The sequence below is a fragment of the Heloderma suspectum genome, chromosome 6, assembly GCF_057233095.1.
Source record: "Heloderma suspectum isolate Gila_16-S chromosome 6, 16-S_ref, whole genome shotgun sequence".
Taxonomy (NCBI): domain Eukaryota; kingdom Metazoa; phylum Chordata; class Lepidosauria; order Squamata; family Helodermatidae; genus Heloderma; species Heloderma suspectum.
In genome coordinates this window covers 65,797,070-65,820,435 of record NC_139463.1, presented here as the reverse complement: position 1 = coordinate 65,820,435, position 23,366 = coordinate 65,797,070, and the positions used below count along the sequence as shown (strand labels likewise).

General features: G+C 47.5%; 1 protein-coding gene across 1 annotated transcript in view; it reads right to left on the bottom strand.

The window, feature by feature from the left end:
* The window catches only part of CRHR1 (corticotropin releasing hormone receptor 1), a 114,686-nt gene that overhangs the window by 3,125 nt on the left and 88,195 nt on the right, over positions 1-23,366 (bottom strand). Inside the window, exons 5-12 of the mRNA XM_084804657.1 lie at positions 21,239-21,345; positions 20,972-21,092; positions 17,353-17,506; positions 16,416-16,476; positions 14,376-14,448; positions 4,883-4,968; positions 3,371-3,506; positions 673-714 (exon numbers count right to left, since the gene is read on the bottom strand). Coding sequence (XP_084660783.1) covers positions 673-714; positions 3,371-3,506; positions 4,883-4,968; positions 14,376-14,448; positions 16,416-16,476; positions 17,353-17,506; positions 20,972-21,092; positions 21,239-21,345 — 780 coding nt within the window. The remainder of the gene's footprint in view (positions 1-672; positions 715-3,370; positions 3,507-4,882; positions 4,969-14,375; positions 14,449-16,415; positions 16,477-17,352; positions 17,507-20,971; positions 21,093-21,238; positions 21,346-23,366) is intronic.

Sequence of the window (23,366 nt, the reverse complement as noted above, 5' to 3'; positions counted from 1 at the left end):
AAGAAGAGTCCATTTGAATTAGCTCTTGGTGCATATTTACACTACAAATGTATATTGGTTTTATACCAAGTTTAGTTGTCTGTGGCTACCTCTAAAGAATCTGGGAGTTGTAGTTTGTCAAGGTGCTGCAAATTCTCTTATTAGAAATCCCAGCAGCCCAGCCACCATGGCTAGAGGTCAGGAATACGGGGAGTTGTAGTCCAAACCATCTGGTGGGCTCCTGATTGGGGAAGCCTGCTCCAAAGTATTGTGGAAATTTAAAATGCTTGCCCCTTAGGGCTGAAGTAGAGGTTAATGCTTACCAGCAAGTCTTGAAATTGAGTTATGTTTAAAGGGCTCCTCAAAATATTTAAAAACGAAACATTCAGACATCTGATATCCCAATTTCAAAAATTCAGCCAGACATTGAAAATTCAGTATTCCAGCTGTCATGCAGAAGCACCCCTCTGTTCCCACACCCCTTTGGCCTTAAGCCTGGGGTTTCTTCTGCTCCACCTTGGGGCAATCAATGCCTGACCATAATAATTGCCCCCACCCACGTACCACCCCTTGGGCTGGAGATTTGTCTGTTTCTTCGAAGGGCCACACAAGGGAAGCCCCACTGGCAGCAGGCAAGATAAGACCCAGCAGGTCTCCACCTTCTCCCCGCTCTTCTTCCCAGCCTTGGCTCACCTCACTGTTCAGGAAGCAGTAGAAGACAGAGACGAAAAAGCCCTGATTGGGGAAGAAAGAAGAATGCAGAGTCAGTCAAGTGCTGGGGGAGAGAGAGAGAGAGAGAGAATAACCATAGTGTTTTGCCCCAGGTTTCCACTACAGGGCTCATCCAGTGGTTCATCTCTTAAAAAGAAGAGTGCTGGGGCTTAAGCCTTTGATCTGTAAGCCCTGCCTTAAACCAAGAATTGTCCTCCGCTACCCCAGAGGACAGGACTAAATCTACTGGGCTTAGAGTACAGGAGGGTAAGTTTCAGTCAAACATTAGGAGAAACGTCTTGATAGTAAGAGCAGTTTAGCAAAGGAGTCAATTACCTAGAAGGGTGGATGGCTCTCGCATGCTGGAACCATCTGTTGTGGGTGCTCTAGCTATGGGTTTCCTGTATCAAGAAGGGGATTAGACTAGATGGCCTAAAACCCATCTCCTTGTGCTCTATAGGATGGATCCAGACTTAGTCATACTCATAAGAACATAAGAAGAGCTCTGCTGGATCAGACCAAGGGTCCATCTAATCTATCTATCTATCTATCTTAATCACCCATCTGGCCGGTCACCCAGCCGCTCTGGGCGATGTACAACAATACAACAGTTTTAAAACAATGAAATTCTACATTAAAACATATTTCTAAAAATACCCTAACCCACCCCAAATGCCTGCCTGAACAACCACATTTTTAATGCATGGTGGAAGCTCATTAAAGAGGGGGCATGGCGGAGTTCCCTAGGGAGGGAGTTCCACAGAGTGCGGGCCACCACAGAGAAGGCCCTCTCCCTTGTCCTCACCAGCCTAGCTGTCCTGGCTGATGGGACAGAGAGAAGGCCATCCGAGGCTGATTTTGTTGAGCGGCCTGTCTGGTGTTGCTGGATGAGCTCCTTAAGCATTCTGTTCACACAGTGGCCAACCAGCTGTCGACCAGGAACCCACAAGCAGGACAGGAGTGCAAGAGCACCCTCCCGCCCATGTTCCCCAGCAACTGGTGTACATAGGCAGACTGCCTCTGATACTGGAGGTGGCACAGAGCCATCAGGCCTAGTAGCCATTGATAGCCTTCTCCAGGAATTTGTCTAACCCCCTTTGAAAGCCATTCAAGTTAGCAGCCATCACTACATCCTGCGGTAGCGAATTCCATAGTTTGGCTATGCGCTGTGTGAAGAAGTCCTGCCTTTGATCTGTGCTGAATCCCCCTCCCATCAGCTTCAGGGGAGGACCCCACTGGGTTCTAGTATTGTGAGAGAGGGAGAAAAATGCCTCCCTGTCCACATTCTCCACACCATGCATAAGTTTGTACACCTCTCTCATGTCTCCCCTTACCCTCCTTTTTTCCCAAGCTAAACAATCCCAGGTGTTGTAATCTTCCCTCGCAGAGGAGATGTTCCAGCCCCTGATCATTTTAGGGTGAAATCCTATGGCTGCTAGACAGCGTCTAGACCACCATTGGATTTTTAGTTTTCTGGGAACTGATTTTGGAGCCCACTCTCCGAGGTCAGTTCCCAGAAAACCCCCTCCCCGCCCCCACTGCCTCGTAGGCGGTGCAGTTCATCCCCGGCTCTGAGCTCGTAAGAGCAGTGCAGAGCAGCCGAAACGGGGGTGTTCCTGGGGGTGGGGAGGGGCAGGGACAGTGGAGGGGCCTTTACAATGCTTCCTATGTGCCTTCTAGCCTCCCCCATGCCCGCTCCAAGGCGCCCAGGATAGACAGCTGAAACCAGCCATCTAGCCACAAATGCAGGGCAGCCAGAGCGCAGAGGAGAAGATCCCCTCCACGCACTGCCCACCCTGCATTGGATAGTCAGTCACCTCCGATTTTAGAGGCAGCCAACTATCCCCGTAAGATTGTGCCCTTAGTTGCCCTTTTCTTCTACTATAAGTTGCCTTCATAGTAAACCCATTGACTAAAACCCATTGATTTTGGAGGGTCTACTCTAGGTATGACTAAGTCTGGATCCAACCCTATGATTCTGTGGCTGCAATCCTAGACCCACTTACCTAATATTAAGCCCCACTGAACTCAAAGGGACCTACTTCTGAGTAGACATATATAGGATTGATTCCATATTTAGAAGATGGGCTGTGGTTAATAATCTGCACATGCTCAGCAGCACTCTTTATAATTACTTTTCATGTTGCAGAACTCAGTATGGTCTCTGAAAACTGGTTCCATAGCTGAGCTCTGGTAGGAGCCATCTGCTGAAGGAAAGCCCATTTACTAGAAAAACTGGGATGGGGACCCCCTTTTTGTGGGAAGGGGTAACACGAAAAGATTAGGAAATAGTCCTTGGAGCTGGGTGTGCAGTGGTTTCTACTACAGCCGAAACAAACAAAAATTGAACAAATTCAAAATCAGATTTATTTAATTACAAATGCTGCATTTGAAATTCATCTCTCTAACGAATGTTAAGGCGGTGATGTTAAGTTTCAGTCTGCCACTTTCTACCCTTTCCATATATGTGTGTTTGTGTTCTTTCTTTCTAAAATCTCTAACCCAACAGGACCCATAATTTGGAATTCTGATGAAAAAAATGCAAATTAAAATAATGTATTAAATACGCACATGCATTTAAATCATTGCAAGCAATTTCAAGTTTGGAAATACCTTCCTCACCCCACCCCACCCCACTTCCCAATTCATTTCAGCTCTAGTTTCTGTGAGTTTCCCATACCTGGAAGGACTCCAAGAGAGAGTTGAAGTAGATGAAGACGATCCGGGAAATTTCATCTTCTCCGGGGTTGACAAAGAAAAGCATGTAGGTAATGCCCAGTAAAGGAAGGAGCACAAGGGTGGCCTTCACGGCTTTCCTGGTGGAAGGGCATAGGTGTTACCATCCAGCCCTGTCCAGATCATCACGTCCTTCCCCCGTGTCAAGGGCTTAGACTGGGTCTACATATGCAGCAGAATGAAGTGGAAAGGAGGTGGCAAAGTTCCAAGTGTGGACTGTGGGTGCGGGATCACATTTCTGAATGCTCATTTACATTTAAAAAAACTCCCCGCAAACAAAAAACTAGGGCAGCAGGGAGAAGAATAGCTAAAACCTCTTGTCTAGATGTGCTGCTTTTCAGCTTGCAGGGAATCTTCTACACATGGGAACATTCAAAAATTATATCCCTCACCTGCAGTCTGAAGTGGTACGCTTCATTTTCCACCACCTCAGGTGCTCCCCTCCTCATTCTGCTGCATGCGCTGATTTGACTGCATTTGTGCCAAAGCTCAGCCCGAGAATCTGTTTTCCATGCCAAATCTGAAACCTGGGATATATGAAGCAATCATAATGATGTCGATGTACAAAATGCCTTCCCCTCACCTAAGTTGAACCACAATCAGCCCCACCCATTTGGAATTATTGAGGAGGGGCCAAGCTTCCAGTCCACAAGGTTCGGGTTGACTTCTGCCCAGTTTAGAAATTATTCCAATAATTATCTTGCCCTGATGGCAACCACCTCCCAATAAACGTCCCCCACTATATCAACTAGCTACTACCAAAGCAATCAAGGCCATCTACCAGCCATTAAAAACAAAACAAAAAAAAATGGCTTCTGCCTTGGAAATTTTAACCTTAATCTCAGATGTTGTGAGGACTGCCTGTGATGAGGGGAACATAGCACTCTATACATCAGGGGTGGAGAAACCTGTGGCCTTCCAGATGTTGTCTCACTCCAGTACCCAGCAGCCCCAGCTAGCATGGCCAATGGCCAGGAATGATGGGTGTTGTAGTCCCACAGCATCTGGAGAGCCACCCCTGATGTATAGAGTGCTGTGTTCCCCTCATCACAGGCAGTCCTCACAACATCTGAGGTTAAGGTTAAAATATGACAGGGCTAGGTTCAAATTGTTCAAATCAGATGCTGATATTGAATACTTAGATCCAGCCCTGACTCTCGCCTCCCACAGCAGGGTTGCCCCCTTTTATTCTGGCAGGGCTCCTATGCCTTTTAAAAGCAGCAGGACAGGCAGAAATCCACGGCTGAGCAGGAAGTGCTGTGGCGGGGGAGAGGAGGGTGGGCCTTCAGCGCTGTTATGGCTAGCAGAACCAGAACAAATCTTGCAAAGTGCTGAGGACTGGGAACCTGCTAAATCAGCGTTCTGCATTTGGGTTGTGGAATCAGGACAGAGCTTTAGCACAGCCTCTCCCATAAGCCTGCCCTCCCTCTTCTGCTTCCCCATCTTGAGTTGATACCTGTACTGTATCGTCTCCGAGGTGGTTGAAGCCCGAAGCTTGGTCATCAGAATTCTGACAATATTGAATAAAAATATAAAGTTGATCTGGAACAGACATAGAAATCAGATTAAACTGGTGGAGAAACTGGACCAAATGACTCCTTTAAAACAGGCACAAAACAACCCTATCCCTTCGTCGTGTGATTTGCGGCATAAGCTGAGCACATCCCCCAGTTGCATCCATTGTGGAAGGTCAAGAGCTGGAACAGGACAGGACAGCCTTCCCCAACCTGGTGCCTTCCAGATGTGTTGGACTTCAACTCCCATAATTCCCAGCCAGGATGGCCATCGGCGATGCAGGCTGGGAATGTTGGGAATTGCAGTCCAACACATCTGGAGGGCAGCTGGTTGTGGGAGGCTTCAGGCAGGAGATGCCACTGCCCTGGCCTACTTGCATTTCACATGGCCAAAGCCTTGCACCTATTTTATTATTTTTACATCCAGCCTTAAATTGGAAAAAAAACTACAAGTCAGCTAACTACATTCAAATCAGATCCAAACAATATTTTTATAAACCCATTGAAAATAAATAAATAATATTTAAAAATAAATAACCTAAAAATTACCATACACCAAAATAACGAAGCCACAAATTCACATCAGATGTCACGCCACGCCAAAGGCCCGACAAAACAGCATCGTTTTGACAGTTTTATTTCAACCATTCTTACTTGGCCCTGTAAAATAGGCCAATTATTACCCCCGTATTGCAAGCTAGGGGTGAGATCTACGGCTTGCCAGAGGCCATCTCATGCGGTCGAGACTGAGGCAATATTCGAACCAGGGCCTCCCTGGCTCACGACGTACATTCTTAGCATTACAAGCCTCTCCCCATTCCACTCCATGCTACTATTGCAAAAAAACCCAAGTCCACATCCTTACCTTTTCTTCAGTTAACCTGGGTTAACTATCCCACCACCACCACTACAGTGTATCCACAAATACCAGTACAGATGTGGTGTAGTTGCAGTTAGAGTGTCAGACTAGAACTGGGGAGACACTGTTTCAAATCCCCGCTCACCAGGTGACCTTGGACCAGTAACTCTCTCTCAGCCTAACCTAGCTCACAGGGTTGTTGTAAGGATAAATGTACACGTGTACGCACGCACGTATGTACACTATGTATGCCACCCTGAACCCCTAGGAGGAAGAGAGATTTTTAAAAAGCTAACCAATACAATCTCAGCCATAAGCAAAACATTCAGCCCCTCTGATTGTGAATACGACAGGTGCAAGTAAAAGATGTTAAGGGATAATGAATCTGCATTAACTTTGTATTGTGTGCTAAATTCTTATCCAGTATTGGAGCCTATTCTCCTGTGGCTTACCCACTTGACATTGCAGACAGGAGTGCAGAAGGCCAAATCCAGCCCTCCTGGAGTCACAGTCTGGCCCTCTGAGGCATGTTCACCTGACCACCGCTCGTTCAGTGGCTTCCTGGCTTTTGTGCATTCCCCACCGCCCCTATTCTAAGAGGTCGAAATGCCTTTTCAAAGGCTTAGGGAGCAATCCTATGGGGATAGGCAGCTGCCTCCGAACTCAGAGATCACCTGTCCAATGCAGGGCAGGCGGAGCGCAGAGGGGATCTTCTCCTCCACGCTCCAGCTGTCCTGCATTAGCAGCTAGACGCCCGATTTAGGCTGTTTAGCTGTGGGACCCTGGAGTGGGGGAGGGGCCAGCTGGCTGACACGTAGGAAGCATTGTAATGACGCTTCTGTTGTCCCCTCCCTGCCCCTGGAAACTCCCCCTTTTGCCCCACTCCATGCAGCTCTTCCGAGCCCGGAGTCCGGGGATGATCCGTGCCACCTACAAGGCGGTGGGGGAGGGGGACGGGAGGAGGTTTTCTGGGAAATGACCTCAGAGCACGGGCTCCAAATTCAGTTCCCCAAAGCCAAACAATCCTATGGGCCATGTTCCTTCATCCTCTCCCCCGCAATCAATGTACCCCAGGAAACAAGGCTTCAAGCTATGCTTCTGTATTAGTTAACAACTGGCTTCTTTACAAATGCAGGTTCTAGGAAACTCTCAGACTGCACAGAACCAGCTAATCCACACATCTGCGAATATCAATAGAGGAGCCGAAGTGGAAGTTAGAGACGTTGCCAGCAGTCTGGGCATGAACTTCTCGGCCAGACTAGCTTCGCAGGGATGCCCCTCCCGTAGGCTGGCACCCTCCTACATTGGCCTCCACGAGTGGCCAACCTGGCAGAGCATTTGAGCCCTGCCCCGAACTTTTCCTGCTTCACTCTGCGATGGACCCTAGCGTCCCTTAAGTCATGCCGCTTGCCCTCCTCCTCCTCTCCCTCCGAAACTTGAGTTCTCATGGTGGAGGAATGGGGGAGCCGTTCAGCCTGGGCCATCTGTGTGTCCAGGTCCTGGGAAGAAAGTCTTGCCATATCTGGGCTTACCAGGGAGGGTGCCTCCCCCTGTTCTGGCTGTTCCCATCCTGAATCTGAGCTGCTAGACATCTCCACACACTCAGATTCATTCCTGACATCATAGTCATCTAGCTGCTCTCTAGCGGCCCTAGGATTGTGCCCTTAGTTGCCCGCAGCAAGAGCTTTACGCCAAAGCATGCAGGTCTTTTGACCCTGCCCTTTTCACCATCTGCCCCACCCACCACTCGAATGCGGCCCCCGAGAGCTCTTCTTAAATGGAATTCAGCCCTCAGGATGAAAGAGGTTCTGTGCTCTTGGTTTAGGAGTTCAGACGTGCTCTTTTCAGCACATCCGATCCCAAACAGTACAGATGCACGAGCGGCAGTATGGTGTGGCTGCTCCCCCATCAGTCTGCATGACTGGCAGACCAGGTTCGCACAACCACAGCAGGAGAATAAGTCGCGGTGGCTTATTTTCCCTCTCTGCGTGTGCCGGTCATGATCTGCCTAATTAGCATAATGACATGGCTTGTTCTAGGGTTGCTGGGTGTTTTGTAAACCACCCCAGCCAGGTTTGGACGTCACAACCCACACCTGATGAGGGGAATTACACTAATGAGGTGGCTTGCCACCGGCACGCACAGTGCAGGAAAATAAGCCGTCCCTCCGTGATCGTGCATGCTCGCCCACAGTGACAACTGCAAGCTGTGTACACATTTGACTTTGTGCGGTAAATCCAGGGTGTCTTGTAGGGGGGAAAGGGTATTAGCCAGTTTTTTCATGGGACATTCCCCAGTCTCCCCATCAATCATTATGGTCCAGCTGCAAGCATTTGTCTATATAGAAATGCTCTCAGATGTTGGTAACTGATCAGCACAATAGGTTGGATCCAGATTTTGCCATGCTTACAGCAGATCCATTGAAATCAACAGGACTTAAATTAGTTGTGACTCACTTGTCCCATTGAGTTTAATGGGTCTACTCTAAGCACGGTTACGTGTGGATCCAACCTATGGTGCTGATTCATTACCGACATCTGAGAGCATTAGATTTGTATGACATCCTGGAAAATATGTCATTGTTTTTATACACTTTTTTAAAAAAAGATCGTTCCATGGTGGTAGCAAAATGTATGTGTGTTTTTCTCCCCTAGCAACGTTTTTCAAAACCAGCCCAAACCAAGAGGGCCATCTGAACAGACGCTGCAAAAGCAACTTTTTCAGGCGACTTTACTCTCTTTGCCACTAGGAGGACCTACTCTCTCACATATTTTAAAACAAGTGGATCCGGAATTGGCCTTCACAGCCACCTGCAGACCCACTGCTAAGACTCTACCCCTGGAAGACAATCTTACTTGGTTACGACGAGTGATCGCCATACTACTACTACTACTACTACTACTACTAACAGATGCAAAATAAAAGCTCTCTGATCCTTTCCATGTCTCCCTCAAATATGCTAGGCTTCCTAATGAGAGCCAAGGCAGATGTGCACAGTAAAACTATTTATGGATCAAGGCCATGGAGTATTATAGAACACTGGAAATGTGTTGGATCCAGATTTAGTCAGAACAGACCCATTTAAATCAATGAGGCTTCAGTTAGTTATTAGGGCTATGCACCACTTTGGCCTGAAGCCCGAAGCCCGAGTCAAAACAGGCCACTTCGGGGCCCTTCCGAGCCAAGGTGGCCCGAGCAGAGGGGGCATGAAGAGACCCAAAGCGGGTCAGGGGCTGTCCGAAGCGCTTTGGTGTGCTTCGGAGCTTCGGCAGCCCAGCCCAGCTGTGCCAGCACCTCCAGCTATACACTGCTTTGGCCTGAAGCCCGAAGGCCAAATCAAAATGGGCCGCTTTGGGGCCTACTGAGCCAAGGGGGCACGAGCAGAGGGGGCAGAAAGGGACAGGTAAGGAGCTGGGGGCTTGCACAACATGGCAGGGGCATCTGCCCCCCCCCCCCAAGTGGGATTTGGCCATCCGAATCCTGCTTCAGGTTTGCGGCTGAGGCGGGTCAGGGTGACCCTGAATCAGCCCAAACCAAATCGGGCCTGCCTCGGAAGCCCCGAAGCGGCTTCTGAGTCAGTTCGGTGGGTCCATGCACTGCCCTGTTAGTTATGACTATTAATGTGTCCATTGATTTCAATGAGTCTGCTCTGAGAATAACTAAATCTGGATCCAACTGGATCTGAATCTAAGGCCATTTCTATGTGAGGCATTTATCATGCACACGTGACTGGCCATTCATGGAAGTTTGCAGGTCCTTTCCATGACGTCATCAACCTCCAGGACATCTCCCAAGGTTTTTCCCGGTTATCCCGCCTTAAAAAAGACTGGACATAAACTGGCCTATAAAGAAAACCCAAGATTTCCAGTGTGTAGTGCCGGCATACTGTGACAATTCTGCCACTAGATGGAGCTGTTCCATTGAAAAATATAGAAAGCCCTGGTAAGGCTGCTGAGAAAAGGCATTTTCAATTCCACATTATGTTTGTCGTCTAAAGGATCCAATCCTAATTGCACCACAGAAACGGAAGCAAAAAGCTGCAGGATTTTCCTTTAATATAGAGAGCCCTCTATCTGGATCTGTGTTTAAGAAATCAATCTCTGGAAAACAACCAGCAATTTCAAGATCCTTCCCCATATTTTTAACCATATTCAAAAACTATCCCTCCTCTCCTGAATCCTTCCTAATTCAGAAGAAGCCAGCAACTGCTCGAAGGCAAATTAAAAAACACACACGATGCAGGATCTTGAAAGTCAGGATGATCTAGCCACAGTACAATCCTACACATTGTCACCTTCCCTCCACTTGGACAATCCTTACCGTAAGAGAGAATAATATTTTACAGAGCTAGAGATGAGTAATCAAGAAAGACTTTTACTACCAGTGGGTTCCATATAGGGATGGAGGAATTGTTTGGCTCACATTTTTAAGTGAACCAACATAATTCGCACTTCGTGGACTAATTTTGGAACCAGAAGACAGCTACCTTTAGATTGTGCACTTCTCCAAATTCTCTGATGCATTTCTGGCTCAAAAATTGCGTACAAAAATGCATATATTAGGGAAAGGTGCATACAAAATGCATGTATTAGGGAAAGTTGTGTATGAAAATTCATGTGAATTTTCATATATATATTTTAAAATTCACCAGCTGATGTGGAAATTGGACGGAGCAGATTTATGATGGACCACATGCAAAAGTGACATAGACTGGAAATAGACTGAGTCATCCCACCCCTAGTTCCAGAACTTGCCTCTATGGTTCTGGAAGATTGTTTTTAAAAAGCAGATTGACACATATTGTGAATATGGTTCTTTGAGTGTGGAGCTGTAAAAGCCCCATTTCTCCTTATATTTTAGACTGTCCTTTATATGTGAAGATTAGAAATGTTTAAAGTCAGGCCATTTCACTGACCTGGTTACAAAGACTGGATTACTTCTTGTTACAGCACAGTTTGTTAAAGCTAATGGAATTGGTTGTTTCGATGATAAATTAGATCAGTTACTTCTCATTTTATTTACAGTGTCTTGTATTTGTCTAAACCTCTTGTTATGGCCTATGGTATGCGTAAAGACAGATTCATATTTTAAGAGTTGCAGAGATGGTTTCACAGCACAATTGCTGCACTCAAAACAAATACCCCTTTTGCTCTAGGCTGTCAAAATCTCTGGGGTTAAAAATGGTTTTGCAGGTTTTCAGATTGAATTGTAGAAAAGTTGGTTCTGGTGAGTACCTCTTGGCTATTGCAGCTAATATCACCAACATATAAGTTACTCCCATATCCCTGCAGCAGTTTTCAAACCGGTCTTAAAATGTTATTGACTTTTAAAATCTTTTTTAGGGAGCAATCCTATAGCCGCTAGACAGTGGCTAGACAGACATAGGATATCTGGTTTTCTGGGAACCGACCTCAGAGCCCATGCTCCGAGGCTGGTTCCCGGAGAACCAGCCTCCTCCAACTTCTGCACTGCCTCGGAAGTGGTGCAAAACAGCCCCATCCTCCGCGCTTGCAAGGGGAGTGCAGAGTGGCCGAAAAGGGGCATTCCGGGAGGCATTCCGGGGCGGGAGGAAATGCCTGTACGACACATCCAATGTGTCGTAGAGCAGCCTCCTCCACCGCTCAGCCCTCCCGCAGCCAGACAGCTGCAATCAGCTGTCTAGCCAAAAATGCAGGGCAGGAGAAGCGCGGAGGGAACAATCCCCTCCATGCTTCTCCTGCCCTGCATTGGACATTGCCAAGTTCGGAGGCAGCCGCCTATCTGAATAGGATTGCGCCCTTAGTCAGGTAAAAGATCAGTGCGTAGACGTGTCTTACTTTTTCCCCGATTTAAACAGAACTGCCTGCCATAAGAAGAGAGGACCTCCTTGGTATGTGAAGCAAGTCACTGCTTCAGCCTTCCACTTGCTGGTGCATACATCTGCAGTGCCATTTGTGAAGCCAAATTCACATCATAGGTTAAAAAAAAAAATGAAGCTGCTGTTGTGACTGTTCTTACAACACTCCATATGTTTTTACCCTGATATTAGAAACTTTAGACTTGCGTTTTGGAAGTGAGATTGGTATCGCAAGCCATGTGAAAGTGAATGACACCTAAATATGAAATGGCTAGGCTAACTCCATCTCTGATATCCTTCTGCTAGCAGGCAAATACCTTTTTATTCAGGTGAATTTTAAGCTGATTTTTTGCTGAATTTTTTGGATTTTAAGCTGACTAGTTTGCTGAAGCAGGTTTTAACTGGTGGATGTTGTTTCTTTTTTACTGATGTGTTTTTAATTGGGCTTTTAATAGATTTTTAAATTATATTTTTAATAATTAAGTTTTAATGATAATTCCATATTTTATCTGTATTTTATTATTGCTAGTCACCATGAGCACTATTTTAGTGGAAATGTGGGATATAAATACATAAATAATAAATAAACATTTCCTAGGATCTACAGTAATTCCATGGGAATAATGCCATCGGAAATGTTTGATACATCTGGCTTGCTCTTTATGATAACAACCCCCATATTATTATACCTTGGTAGAGATGGCCTCTTCTAATATAACAAGGAAATGCTGGGAGAGAATCTGGGATAACGAGAGCTGTATCTTAGTTTTCTTTGGAACAGCTTTCCCTAAACTGCTGCCTTTCAGATGGGTTGCAATACAACTGCCATCATCCCTAGCCAGCATGGCCATGCTGACTGTGTGTGGTGGGAGTTGCAGTCCAACACATCAGGAGGGCACCAGGTTTGGGAAGGCAGCTTTGGAACAACAGGATCAAATCTGCCCGAGACTGACAGTTCTTCCAGAGACAGGCTACTTTGATCTCAGCAATCATACAGGGCCCTCTGCTTTCTTCCACCCTCTGGCCTCCATCAGTTCAGAAATATTCCAAGTATAATTAGGTGCTGGGATTCAGAAATGTTACAACCAGGCTGCATAGAGGGCAGAGAGAGCAGCATTAGCTCAAGTCCATGTGGCAAGGCCTTTAACGATCCAATCACCTCCCACTTTCTCCCCAGGACTCTGCATCGGCCAAAGCTGCAGGATAGACAGGCCTGGGTAATAAGGCAGCTGCTATTATCCTCATCAAAGCACATTATTAACAGGCTTGCTGGGGACAGGGCGAGGTGTGCAAATTGTGCTGAGTTCAATTGATACAGTGTTGGCGGTAGTGTGTGAGTAAGTGAGAGGGAAAAGTGTGCCAAGAAGACAAAAGTAGAGTGGGAAGGGGCAGGACGGATAGATGGAACAAAGAAAGAACCAAGCTACATATAGAATCGTAGAATAGTAGGGTTGGAAGGGGCCTGCAAGACCATCGAGTCCAACCCCCTGCTCAATAAAGGAATCCAAGTCAGAGCATCCCTGACAGATGGCTGTCCAGCCTCATCTTGAACGCCTCCAGTGTGGGAGAGCCCACCACCTCCCTAGGTCATCGGTTCCATTGTCGTATTGCTCTAACAGTCAGGAAGTTTCTCCTGATGTTCAGCCGGAATCTGGCTTCCTGTCACTTGAGCCCATTATTCCGTGTCCTGCATTCTGGGATGATCGAGAAGAGATCCTGGCCTTCCTCTCTGTGACAACCTTTCAAGAACTTGAAGAGCGCTATGCTATATCTCCCCTCAGTCTTCTCTTCTCAAGGCTAAACATGCCCAGTTCTTTCAGTCTCTCCTCAGAGGGCTTTGTTTCCAGTCCCCTGATCATCTTTGTTGCCCTCCTCTGAACACTCTCCAGCTTGTCTGCATCCCTCTTAAAGTGCGGTGCCCAGAACTGGACACAGTACTCCAGATGAGGCCTAACCAGTGCTGAGTAGAGGGGAACTAGTACTTCCTGGGATTTGGAAGCTATGCTTCTATTAACGCAGCCCAAGATAGCATTTGCCTTTTTTGCAGCCACATCACATTGTTGGCTCATATTCAGCTTGCAATCTACAACAATTCCAAGATCCTTCTCGCTTGTAGTGTTGTTGCAGGCTGATCTTTTAGAAAGTTTTTACCAGATGCAGATGAATTTGATAGCAGTGGTGCTGTGGAGGAGGTGATGCGTAACCCTTTCCCTGTGCGCCATTGCCCTCTAGAAATTGCCTCCCCAGCCCCCCCCCTTCCTTTTCTCCCTACATGGGAAAAGATACTTGGACCGTGAGTGAGGAAGCCACTGGGGGGAATTTTACCAGGAAAATGGCCAGCAAGTAAAGGGTTAGGCAGCTCTCCCCCCCAACCCGCTCCACGGTATCGATCAAATATGGAGCCTTTCTACCGGTGCATGAAAGTGAAAAAAAAAAAAGCTGTCAGGAGACACTCCACGTGTCTCTTGTGTCATGTCAAGTTAATCCTACCATTTTTGCAAAAGGGTGAAAGCACAAAGAGTTCCATCCAGGATGACCAGATGCAAAGGAACACAGACCTCCTGTAGTTTTCATAGCTCAGTAGAAGAGGGAATTTTAGCTGGTGCAGCTATTCTCTCCATGATGATCAGCTGCAAATATTCAAAGGAACTGGCTTTCTATCCGGCTTTGCTTCTGGTTGCCCTGGCCACAAATATACCCTCCAAAAAGGTTGAGGAGGGCAGGGGGATTCCACTCTTACCAACAGCACCAGTATCATGGGACCTTGGTAGATGTAGTCAGTGTAAATTCCTGCACGCTTTCCAAACCAGCACCTGCAATTAAAAATGAAAAACAAAACCATGAAGAGGACTTGCCTCAACCCACAGCTGAAGCTGAGCCAAAGTTCAAGGCCCAAATCCATTTCTGAGTTTAGAAGTATAATAACAACGACAACATCTGTTCATGTGCGGAGTGCCTTTCCTTTACCCACAATTAGTCTCTAGGAAGGAAGAAAAGTTTCTAGGTCAGAAGGCATGACATGTTGGCAGGCCTTGAGCCTCAGCAGCGCTCATGTTGGAAATTAAGGGCTGAACTGGACAAGGAATGCATTATTGGTTTCAGGTGTCTTGTTAAAGAAAAGAAATAAAAGGCTTGGGGCAGGCTGGGGGGAATCAGGACCACGGTACACAGGAAGGGGGAGGTTTTGACCCTTCCCCCATGTCGCAGTCCCAGTGAAAATCACCCCACCCAGCACTGCCATTCTCCCCAGGAAGGAAGCTGCCATTAGCAAAATGGCAGCTTCCCTCTCAGCCTTAAGGGAGGGGGATTTTCATTGGACTGCAGTGTGGGAGGAGAGAGAAAAGCTAAATTCCCCTCTTCCCCTGCACCACAGCCCCCACGTCTGCTCTTTTAAAAAAAAAATGTGTGGAATCCAAATTACGCCTTTCTTGTATCATCCAGTTTGGTCCTCAGACTCTGGGTTCCCAACATCCCTCAGCACCACCGCTAGGCCCACAAGAGTGCTGCGGCTGTGAAAGGCATGAAAAGGGCTCTGTCTTTCCCAGGGAAAAGAACTTTTAAACCCAAATGAGGGGCCCTTTTTAAGCAGCTTGTCACCCCAAACACGAGTGAGGTCTTGTTTCAGCTATAACAGCAGCCAGGGCTTAGCATGGAAGTGGAAAGCCACAGCTGACAATGACGGCAAATGGCGGCTGGCCGAAATCAATCCCGTTTGCCTATGTGATTAATGACTATGGAACGGAGTTATTAGGGGGCTGCTAAGTCCTCCATTAGCAAGTCCCTAGGAAAGCAAAATCCAGACCCCTGGGGTAAACACCTCTCATTAAACTCCAGCCTCATTTAGCTGGATGGGGCCTCCCACTTCAGTATTTCATTAGCCACGGCCAGAGCTGTGTGTGTGTGTGTGTGTGTGTGTGTGTGTATTTAAAAAGTGTATTTCCCCACAACGTAGTTGAATTATGTTATGTGAATAAATGGCGCAGATTTGTCTAGATTTTCTGAATTTTCATAATCTGTTCTACTTCAGCTAGCCACAAAGGGAAACAAAGAATATGGCAGCATGCCGAAAGTTCACCCCTTCAGCTCTGCCAGCCCCTGCTCCCCCTGCTACAGAGGGCCAAATTAGATGGAGAGACTGGAGGTCTAGAGTTGGATCTCTCTTCTCTTTACATTTCTTGTACAAGTAGCTGGAGCGGGGGGAGATTGGATTTGGACCACAGTGCTGGGGGGCGAGGGCAGAATGAACCCTTTCCCCCATGCAAATCTCCTGATTTAAATTATCCCGAAAGCTTCTATTTGCCCCATTAGGGGAAACATATGTCAATTTCCCCCCATCTTATTCTGTCCATCAGGACTAGAATCCAGATGCAAGCTAATTCAGTCCATCAGGTGTCATCTATATAAAAAAAGAATCGGTCCCTTTTTATCTCTCATGGTTTGCAGGCAATCCCAAGATCTGAACACCCACATTTTTCTGCAGGTGGGTTGCTGCTGGGCAGGTTACCAGCTGCGGGGGAGATGGGGGGGGCTGCTTGCAATGGGCAAAGCAGCGCCTGCAAGCAGCGCTGCTGTTGCTTCCGACCGAGTCTGCCAAAATCCTCTCACTCTGCTCCGGGCGGCATTTGAAAAGCGCTTTATGTTTCTTGGAAGCCAGCAGAGCTTCCCTTCTTCCACCTCCAGGTCCCTCCGTTGCGCCCACTCCAAGGCGGCACAAGCCTGCTCTGGAAGCCATTACCATAGCAGCAGAAGGGGGGTGGGGGTGGGACAGGGACCGACTTACTTCTCGTTGTCATAGTAGAGTTTCCCAATGGCCCAAGCAATGATGATGGGGAAAGGGATGCCTGTGAATGAAAGCAAAGACAGATTTCAGTAGCTCTGCTGATCAATGACTCAGCAGTAGGGGAGCTGGGGAAGGAGGGAGGAAAAGGGATCTTAGGACTCAGCTCAGCTCCCGAATTTTGCCCTCATGGCCTCCACATCCACCATACCATAATACCACTGTGCTGTTTCCTGAGCTCAGCTCAAGAACCTGTTTTTTTTGTGAGTGAGGGCTCAGCCTTGGAATGTATGAATTGATTATAAAAATAAGAATGCCTATGAGCATAGGCAGACAGCGGGGACTGTGGTCCTGGGATCACTGCAATTCAGTCCCACGTCCTGTTTCCAGTACCAGATCAGAAGACAGCGCCTCTGAACATACATAAAGCTGCTGGCCTTACTTTCAGCCAGAGTTCACTATGGCTTAGGCCAAGAACCTGCTTTCAGTTCCGGGTATTAGCAATGGAAATGTGTACATGAAAGAAAGAGTGCTTCTGAACAGGTACAGAGGGCTGAGTATGTGCACAAAAGAAAGAATGCTTCTGAACATGTGCAAAGGACTGAGTTTAATCTAGTACACCCTTATAGTGCCGAACTGGGTCCAGAGATTTGTGAAGTAATCATAAAAAGTGATTAGTTCCCTGAACATGCACAAAGTTCCTGTGCCTCACCACTTAGTAGCTGCATATATATAGGTTAGGGAATAATGGGCATTGCCTGTCCATTCTCTGTCCTACCCCACTGCCCAGCACATTTCATTGAGAGTATGCTCTGAGGAAAGCGCCTCCTTTCTCTATGCTTGTAGGATGAGGAAAGGGAGTTCTCCCTAGGGAGATGTCCCCCGTCTTCAAGCTACCCTGCATAGCTCTGCCACACACACCCCTCCCCAAGCCACTCACACCAGCCGATGCAGATGAACATCCATTTCCGCAGCTTGTCCGTAGAATAGGTGAGGACGATGGCCGTATGAAGATAGCAGCCCTCGCCAAACATCCAGAAGAAATTGGTGACGTGAAAGTAGTTGTAGGCGGCTGTGACAAGGCGACACCAGGGCTACAGGGCGAAGAATAGGCATCGTGGATTAAGAAGCACACAGCCAGGCAGCCAAACTATATCCACGACCGAGCTTGCCCCCACTTTCTAAGGGCGCTTAGCTACTTCCACAGGTCCGTCTTGTGCCTGCCAACTTTTGAATATCCAGAAAAATAAGAATGAGGATCCAGACCTTTGATTTGTTCCCACAGCGAAATGGCAGATTGCTCATCTGTAAATGAATTAAGACTCGTTTAACCCTTAACGGTGTAATCTTATGCATGTTTAGACAGAAAAAAAGTTGTAGGACTTTTTTTTCTGTCTAAACATGCATAGGATTGCACCCTAAGTTGCTAGAGCTCCTTCTGACACCTCAAGACTTTTGTAGGACATTTTTTGCAGGCTAAGGAACTTTGTAGGACTTTTTTCTGTCTAGACACGCATAAGATTGCGCCCTAAGTTGCTAGAGCTCCTTCTGACACCTCAGTTCCATTGCAGGCTAAGGAACTTTGCTAATCCTGAGCCCCGAGCATTCAGCTCAAAGGACTTGAAAGCATTCCCTAGCTTCTTTGCCAAAAGAGCCTCATCAGAAGAAGCCAAGGTTAGAATTTCCAGAGCAGAGCAGTAACGTTTTTGACCTCCCTGCTCCTGCTCTTCTTTTTAGCTTTGAGGCCAGGCGCTATGAAACATTGACAGTACCGCTTTATACCCTTTTTCCTGTGTAAATGTTTGACAGTTTCATGGGCGTTCATATTACCTGATCCTCTGGCTCTGCCTACCCTCAGAGACATGCCTATAATTTTAATGCACTAAAATACGGCATAATTACAATAGGAATCGTGCAACTTTTGTGAAGGAGTCGCTGTGTTACACAGCATGATTAATCCCTAGAATATGGTAGGTAGGGGTGGGATGCAGTGGCTAGGAAAGAGTGACCTAGGAAGGACGGGAGAATTCATCACCAGGAATGTTGTACCCTGCATGAAAGAGTGGTGTCCCACATAAAATGAGGCAAAGACCATTGGGGCAAAAGTGATAGGCTCCAGGGCATGGTCTGAAGGTGCATGAGGCAGCCACCATGCTGCAGCTAAGCAGGTCTGGGTCTGGTCAGTGCTTGGAGGGGAGACCACCTGGGAACCACCTGTGGCCACCTTGACTTCCACAGTGGAAGAAAGGTGAGATATAAATGCAATACATAAATAATAAATAGCCTGAGACACAGAACCCTAGGTAATGTCTGGGAGGCATTACGCCTGGGGAAAGCTATGCCACATAGAAACGAGCAGTCGCACATAAAATACAGGAAATGCTGGCTCAGGTGTAGGGGCAAGAGTGTGCGGGGGGCAAAGATTCAGGCAGGTGGAACCAGAAGATCCTCCTGCAGCCCAAGACATCTTGCTGCCTGGGGCAAATGACAAGAGGGCGCCCCCTCCTCCTTCTGCAGGCAAAGGCCAACTGGACTGGCAGTTGAATCCGACATTAACACTGGAGACGGCATAGCGTCCTCCACTGGACCAGAGGCAGAAGGCTAGTTTAGGGCCCCCAGAACAGATTTTGTGGCATATGTCGCTCTGTCCTCCAACAGAGGCAATAGCCAGAGCCTCAGGAGGAACAGCCAAAGGGTGCCCCCTGCTGCCTGAAGGGGTTGCCCCACTCTGGGAGGGCTGGCCCTGGGGTCCAGCAATAAACCCTCCCATAAACCTATCAAACCTTCCATTTGGGGGGGGGGGGAAGGATATAGACTCATACTACTAATATCTTGGTGTATTTCCCTTTTAGCATGCATTTAAGGATATGGTTGGAATTTATTTTATTTATTTAATTTCTATACCACCCAATAGCCGAAGCTCTCTGGGCGGTTCACAAAAATTAAAACCAAACACACAATAAAACAATTTAAAATATATAGAATATTAAAACCACAATATAACAATACAACCACAATAAAATCTAGCAGCAGTGCAGGAGTTTAAAATACAGATTTAAAACAGCAAAGATAAAAATTTAGAAAGCTAAAATGCCTGGGAAAATAAAAAGGTCTTCACCTGGCGCCGAAAGGTTACAATGTAGGCGCCAGGCGAACCTCACTAGGGAGCTCATTCCAGAGCCGGGGTGCCACAGCAGAAAAAGCCCTCCTCCTAGTAGCCACCCGCCTCACTTCCTTTGGCAGGGGCTCACGGAGAAGGGCCGCTGATGATGATCTTAAGGTCCGGGCAGGCACATATGGGAGGAGGCGATCCTTCAGGTAACCTGGCCCCAAGCCATTAAGGGCTTTGAATGTTAACACCAGCACTTTGAATCGGGCCCAGAAATGGACTGGCAGCCAGTGCAGCTGGAAAACTACTGGCGTAATATGAGCTCGCAGGCCAGTCCCTGTTAACAATCTTGTTGCCCTATTTTGGACCAGCTGAATTTTCCGGACTGTTTTCAAAGGCAGCCCCACGTATAACGCATTGCAGTAATCCAGACGAGAAGTTATCAGAGCATGGATAACTGTAGCTAGGCTATCTCTGTCCAGATAAGGACGTAGTTGGTATACCAGCCTAAGCTGATAAAAAGTGCTCCGTGCCACTGAGTTCACCTGTGCCTCAAGTGACAGTTCTGGATCCAAGAGCACCCCCAAACTACGAACCTGATCCTTTAGGGGGAGTGCAACCCCCTCCAGAACAGGTTGAATATCACCTAGCCGGGCAGACGAACCACCCGCTAACAGTACCTCCGTCTTGTCTGGATTGAGTTTCAGTTTATTGGCCCTCATCCAGTCCATTACCGTGCCCAGGCACTGATTCAGAACAGCCACTGCCTCACCTGGTTTTGATGAGAAAGAGAGGTAGAGCTGGGTGTCATCCGCATATTGATGGCACCTCAGCCCACACCTCCGGATAACCTCCCCCAGCGGTTTCATGTAGATGTTAAACAGCATGGAATGATTGCAACTAGAGGCCTACAGCTAAAGATTTCAGGTCAATAGCGGAACTTCAGCCTTACCCACCTCTGCAGCTTGTAGGAGCTGAGCAGCGGCAGCCAGAGACCCATCTGCCTGCCCCAACACTTTGTGACATCACAGCAATTCAGCCAATCATAAGAAGAACATAGGAAGCTGCCTTATACTGAATTAGCTCAGCACTGCCTTTGCATTAACTGTCCACTGCTCTCCAGGGCTACAGGGAGAGATCTTCCCCAGGCCTACCCAGAGACTCTGGGGGTTGAAGCTGGAACGTTTTGCATATGAAATATGTGCTTTGCCACTGAGCTACAGCCCCTCGCCTAAGGCTTCATCACCACCCCACCTCCAAATCCCTTTCTGGTTTACCATGTTGGTTTTCTAGGCTTGACTTTCATAACAGGTCAAGCAGCAGGGACCTCCAAGGTAATGGGAGAAGGCTAAACTCCCTCTTTTGGTTTTCCCAGGATCCAGCAGGCATACAAGCCAAATTGTGGCACCAAAATCATCACGCCATTTGGGCCAGTTTCGGGTGAACGTACCACATTGCTTTCATGCACTTCGGGATTCATGGTGAGCTGCACCACAAACCACGTGGCATTCCGCAAAATGAAGGCCGTGATCAAGTTCCAGTGGATGATATTCCGTAGGCAGCGGATACTCCTGGAGGAGAAAAGACACCACTCCACGTGACGGAGCTGGAGAGAGCCCAATCGATCGTCACATCCAACCACCCCAGTCTCAAGGCAGAACCCTCCCCTCAGGATTACCCAATATCTGTTTCAGATTATCTTTTTAGCCTCGCTCACCTCAGGCGCATGAAGAGGACAAAGGCAGCTAGCAAGGCCCCCAGGGAAATGCAGTGCCCAAGGTAGTTGATGACCACGGCAACATGATAGTGCAGCTTGCTCCTCCTCTGCAGGGGGAAAGACACAACCACTTCTGTGGCCCAATTCCTTCAAGATTTTCCGCCTTGTCCAATGCTCCAGAGACAAAAATGCCACCATATGCCTGGACGAGTTTGTTCCCCTAATCAACTGCCCCTGCCATGAGGAAGCCTTCTCCAATATCAAACTGAAATCTTTGCTGCAGCCCAGAGCCCATTGCTTCATTTTCCCTTAACGGTCCTGGTAAACTTTCCCTCCCACATCTTTACGTCAGCTGTTAGGAAAATGCTATCATGTCCCTCGTTTTATCTTCTCTTCTCTGAAGGGCTTTTTTTACAGGCCATCTTTTATGAGGAGCAGCATGAGCGGTGGCCCTCGGATCGCTACCTGCCCGGTAAGCTAGCAGTAGTGAATCCCATAATATTGTGAAAGGGAGCACTTGCTCTTGCCACTCTGAAAGGCTCTGCCAATTTTATTAGGCAACCCCATACTCTTATGAAACGGATTGGCAGAGGGTTCCAGATGAACCATATGCAATCATACCAATGAAAGAGGACAACATTTGGCTGAAAGTGCCATTTGGAACTGGAAGAAGAGCAGTAACAGGGCAGGAAGGGAAAGCTGGCCAGGAGCAGACTGTTCAGGAGCACAAACCAGCTGCATGAAGGTGCCTGAGAGTTCTCGAAGGAGGGCTGTGTAAAGGAAAGGATCCAGAGATGTGAAAGGGAAGGCTACATCGGAAAGAACAATGCACAGCCCTCTGCTATTTAAGATGCTGCCGTGCTCTCGCAAAGGGGCAGCTATTTCTCTCCCCATTAATTGCTAATTCACAGAGTGGATGCAAGCCTCACGGCAGGGCAGCTGGCTAATTTAATTAGTCAGCCATCCTCTCCTGTGACTTCTACCCGAGCCCCCGGGGACAACCAAATTTAATTGCCGCTGCGGATATATCATGTTTCCAGGAACCTTTGCTAAATTCTAATTAAGCGACAGCCTTCTGGGATTTTCCAGATAATGGCTACAGAACGAAAACGCCTTACGTGCCTCCTTCCCACCCCCTCCACCATGCAGGCACACACACATGGGCGGCAAAGCCAGGAAATGTTGGCACCAGCCCTTAGCTGCTGTTATGGTGGTGACACTCAAACCATGGCAGATGCCCTGGGCCAGGCTTGAGAGGAGGGCCCCAAATCAGAAGGGGCTTCATTCAGAATGTGACCCTACATCAGAGACACCCCTATGAGGCATGGTGAGGTGGCAGATTTGGGGAGCCTTTAAGGCAGGGTTGAGGAAGCTCAGGCCGACAGGACAAATACAGCCCTCTGGGGGTCCTAATCTGCCCTTACATAACCGTTAAGATATTCAAAACAATAAAAAACATAAATGCAATAAAATCCAACAATAAAAACAGTCATAAAAAACAATGATAAAAACCAGCAACGATAATAGCAACAGCCATCGTATCAGGAGAAGGCCAACGTAAAATCATATTTTCAAGGCCTTCTTAAAAGCCTGCAATGATGGAAGCCCTGCTTACTTATTGGTCTGAAGATCTTTATGTTAAAATATGCTGGTAGTTTTTGTAATTTTGGCCCCGCCCCTTTTGCCTTTGGGCCCGCCTACCACCGGAATGCACCCCCCACTCCTACCCCGAGCTTCTCTGAAAGTGAACCTGGCCCTCAGGCTGAAAGAAATCACCCAACCCTGCATTAAGAGCAGCAGACTGGAAGACAAACAGATTCTTTCTTATGGGGCATAATCCATCAGGAAGGTCTCCTGTGCAAGCCCCCTTAAAACGATGCCTGAAGACTGAAGTCAAAAGGCATATATATATAATTTATATAATTTCTATGAGATATAAATGAGATATACAGTACTGTGCAAAAGTCTTAGGCCACCACCAGCTTTGTTGTTTTAGCAAAGTTTTAATGACCATCCATGATTATTTTTCGGTCTCTGTATTAAAATACAAACAGAAAATACAGGAAATATGTACAGGCAAAAGTCAGTATTTAGCGTGACCTCCCTTGGCTCTAAGCACATCTTGAAC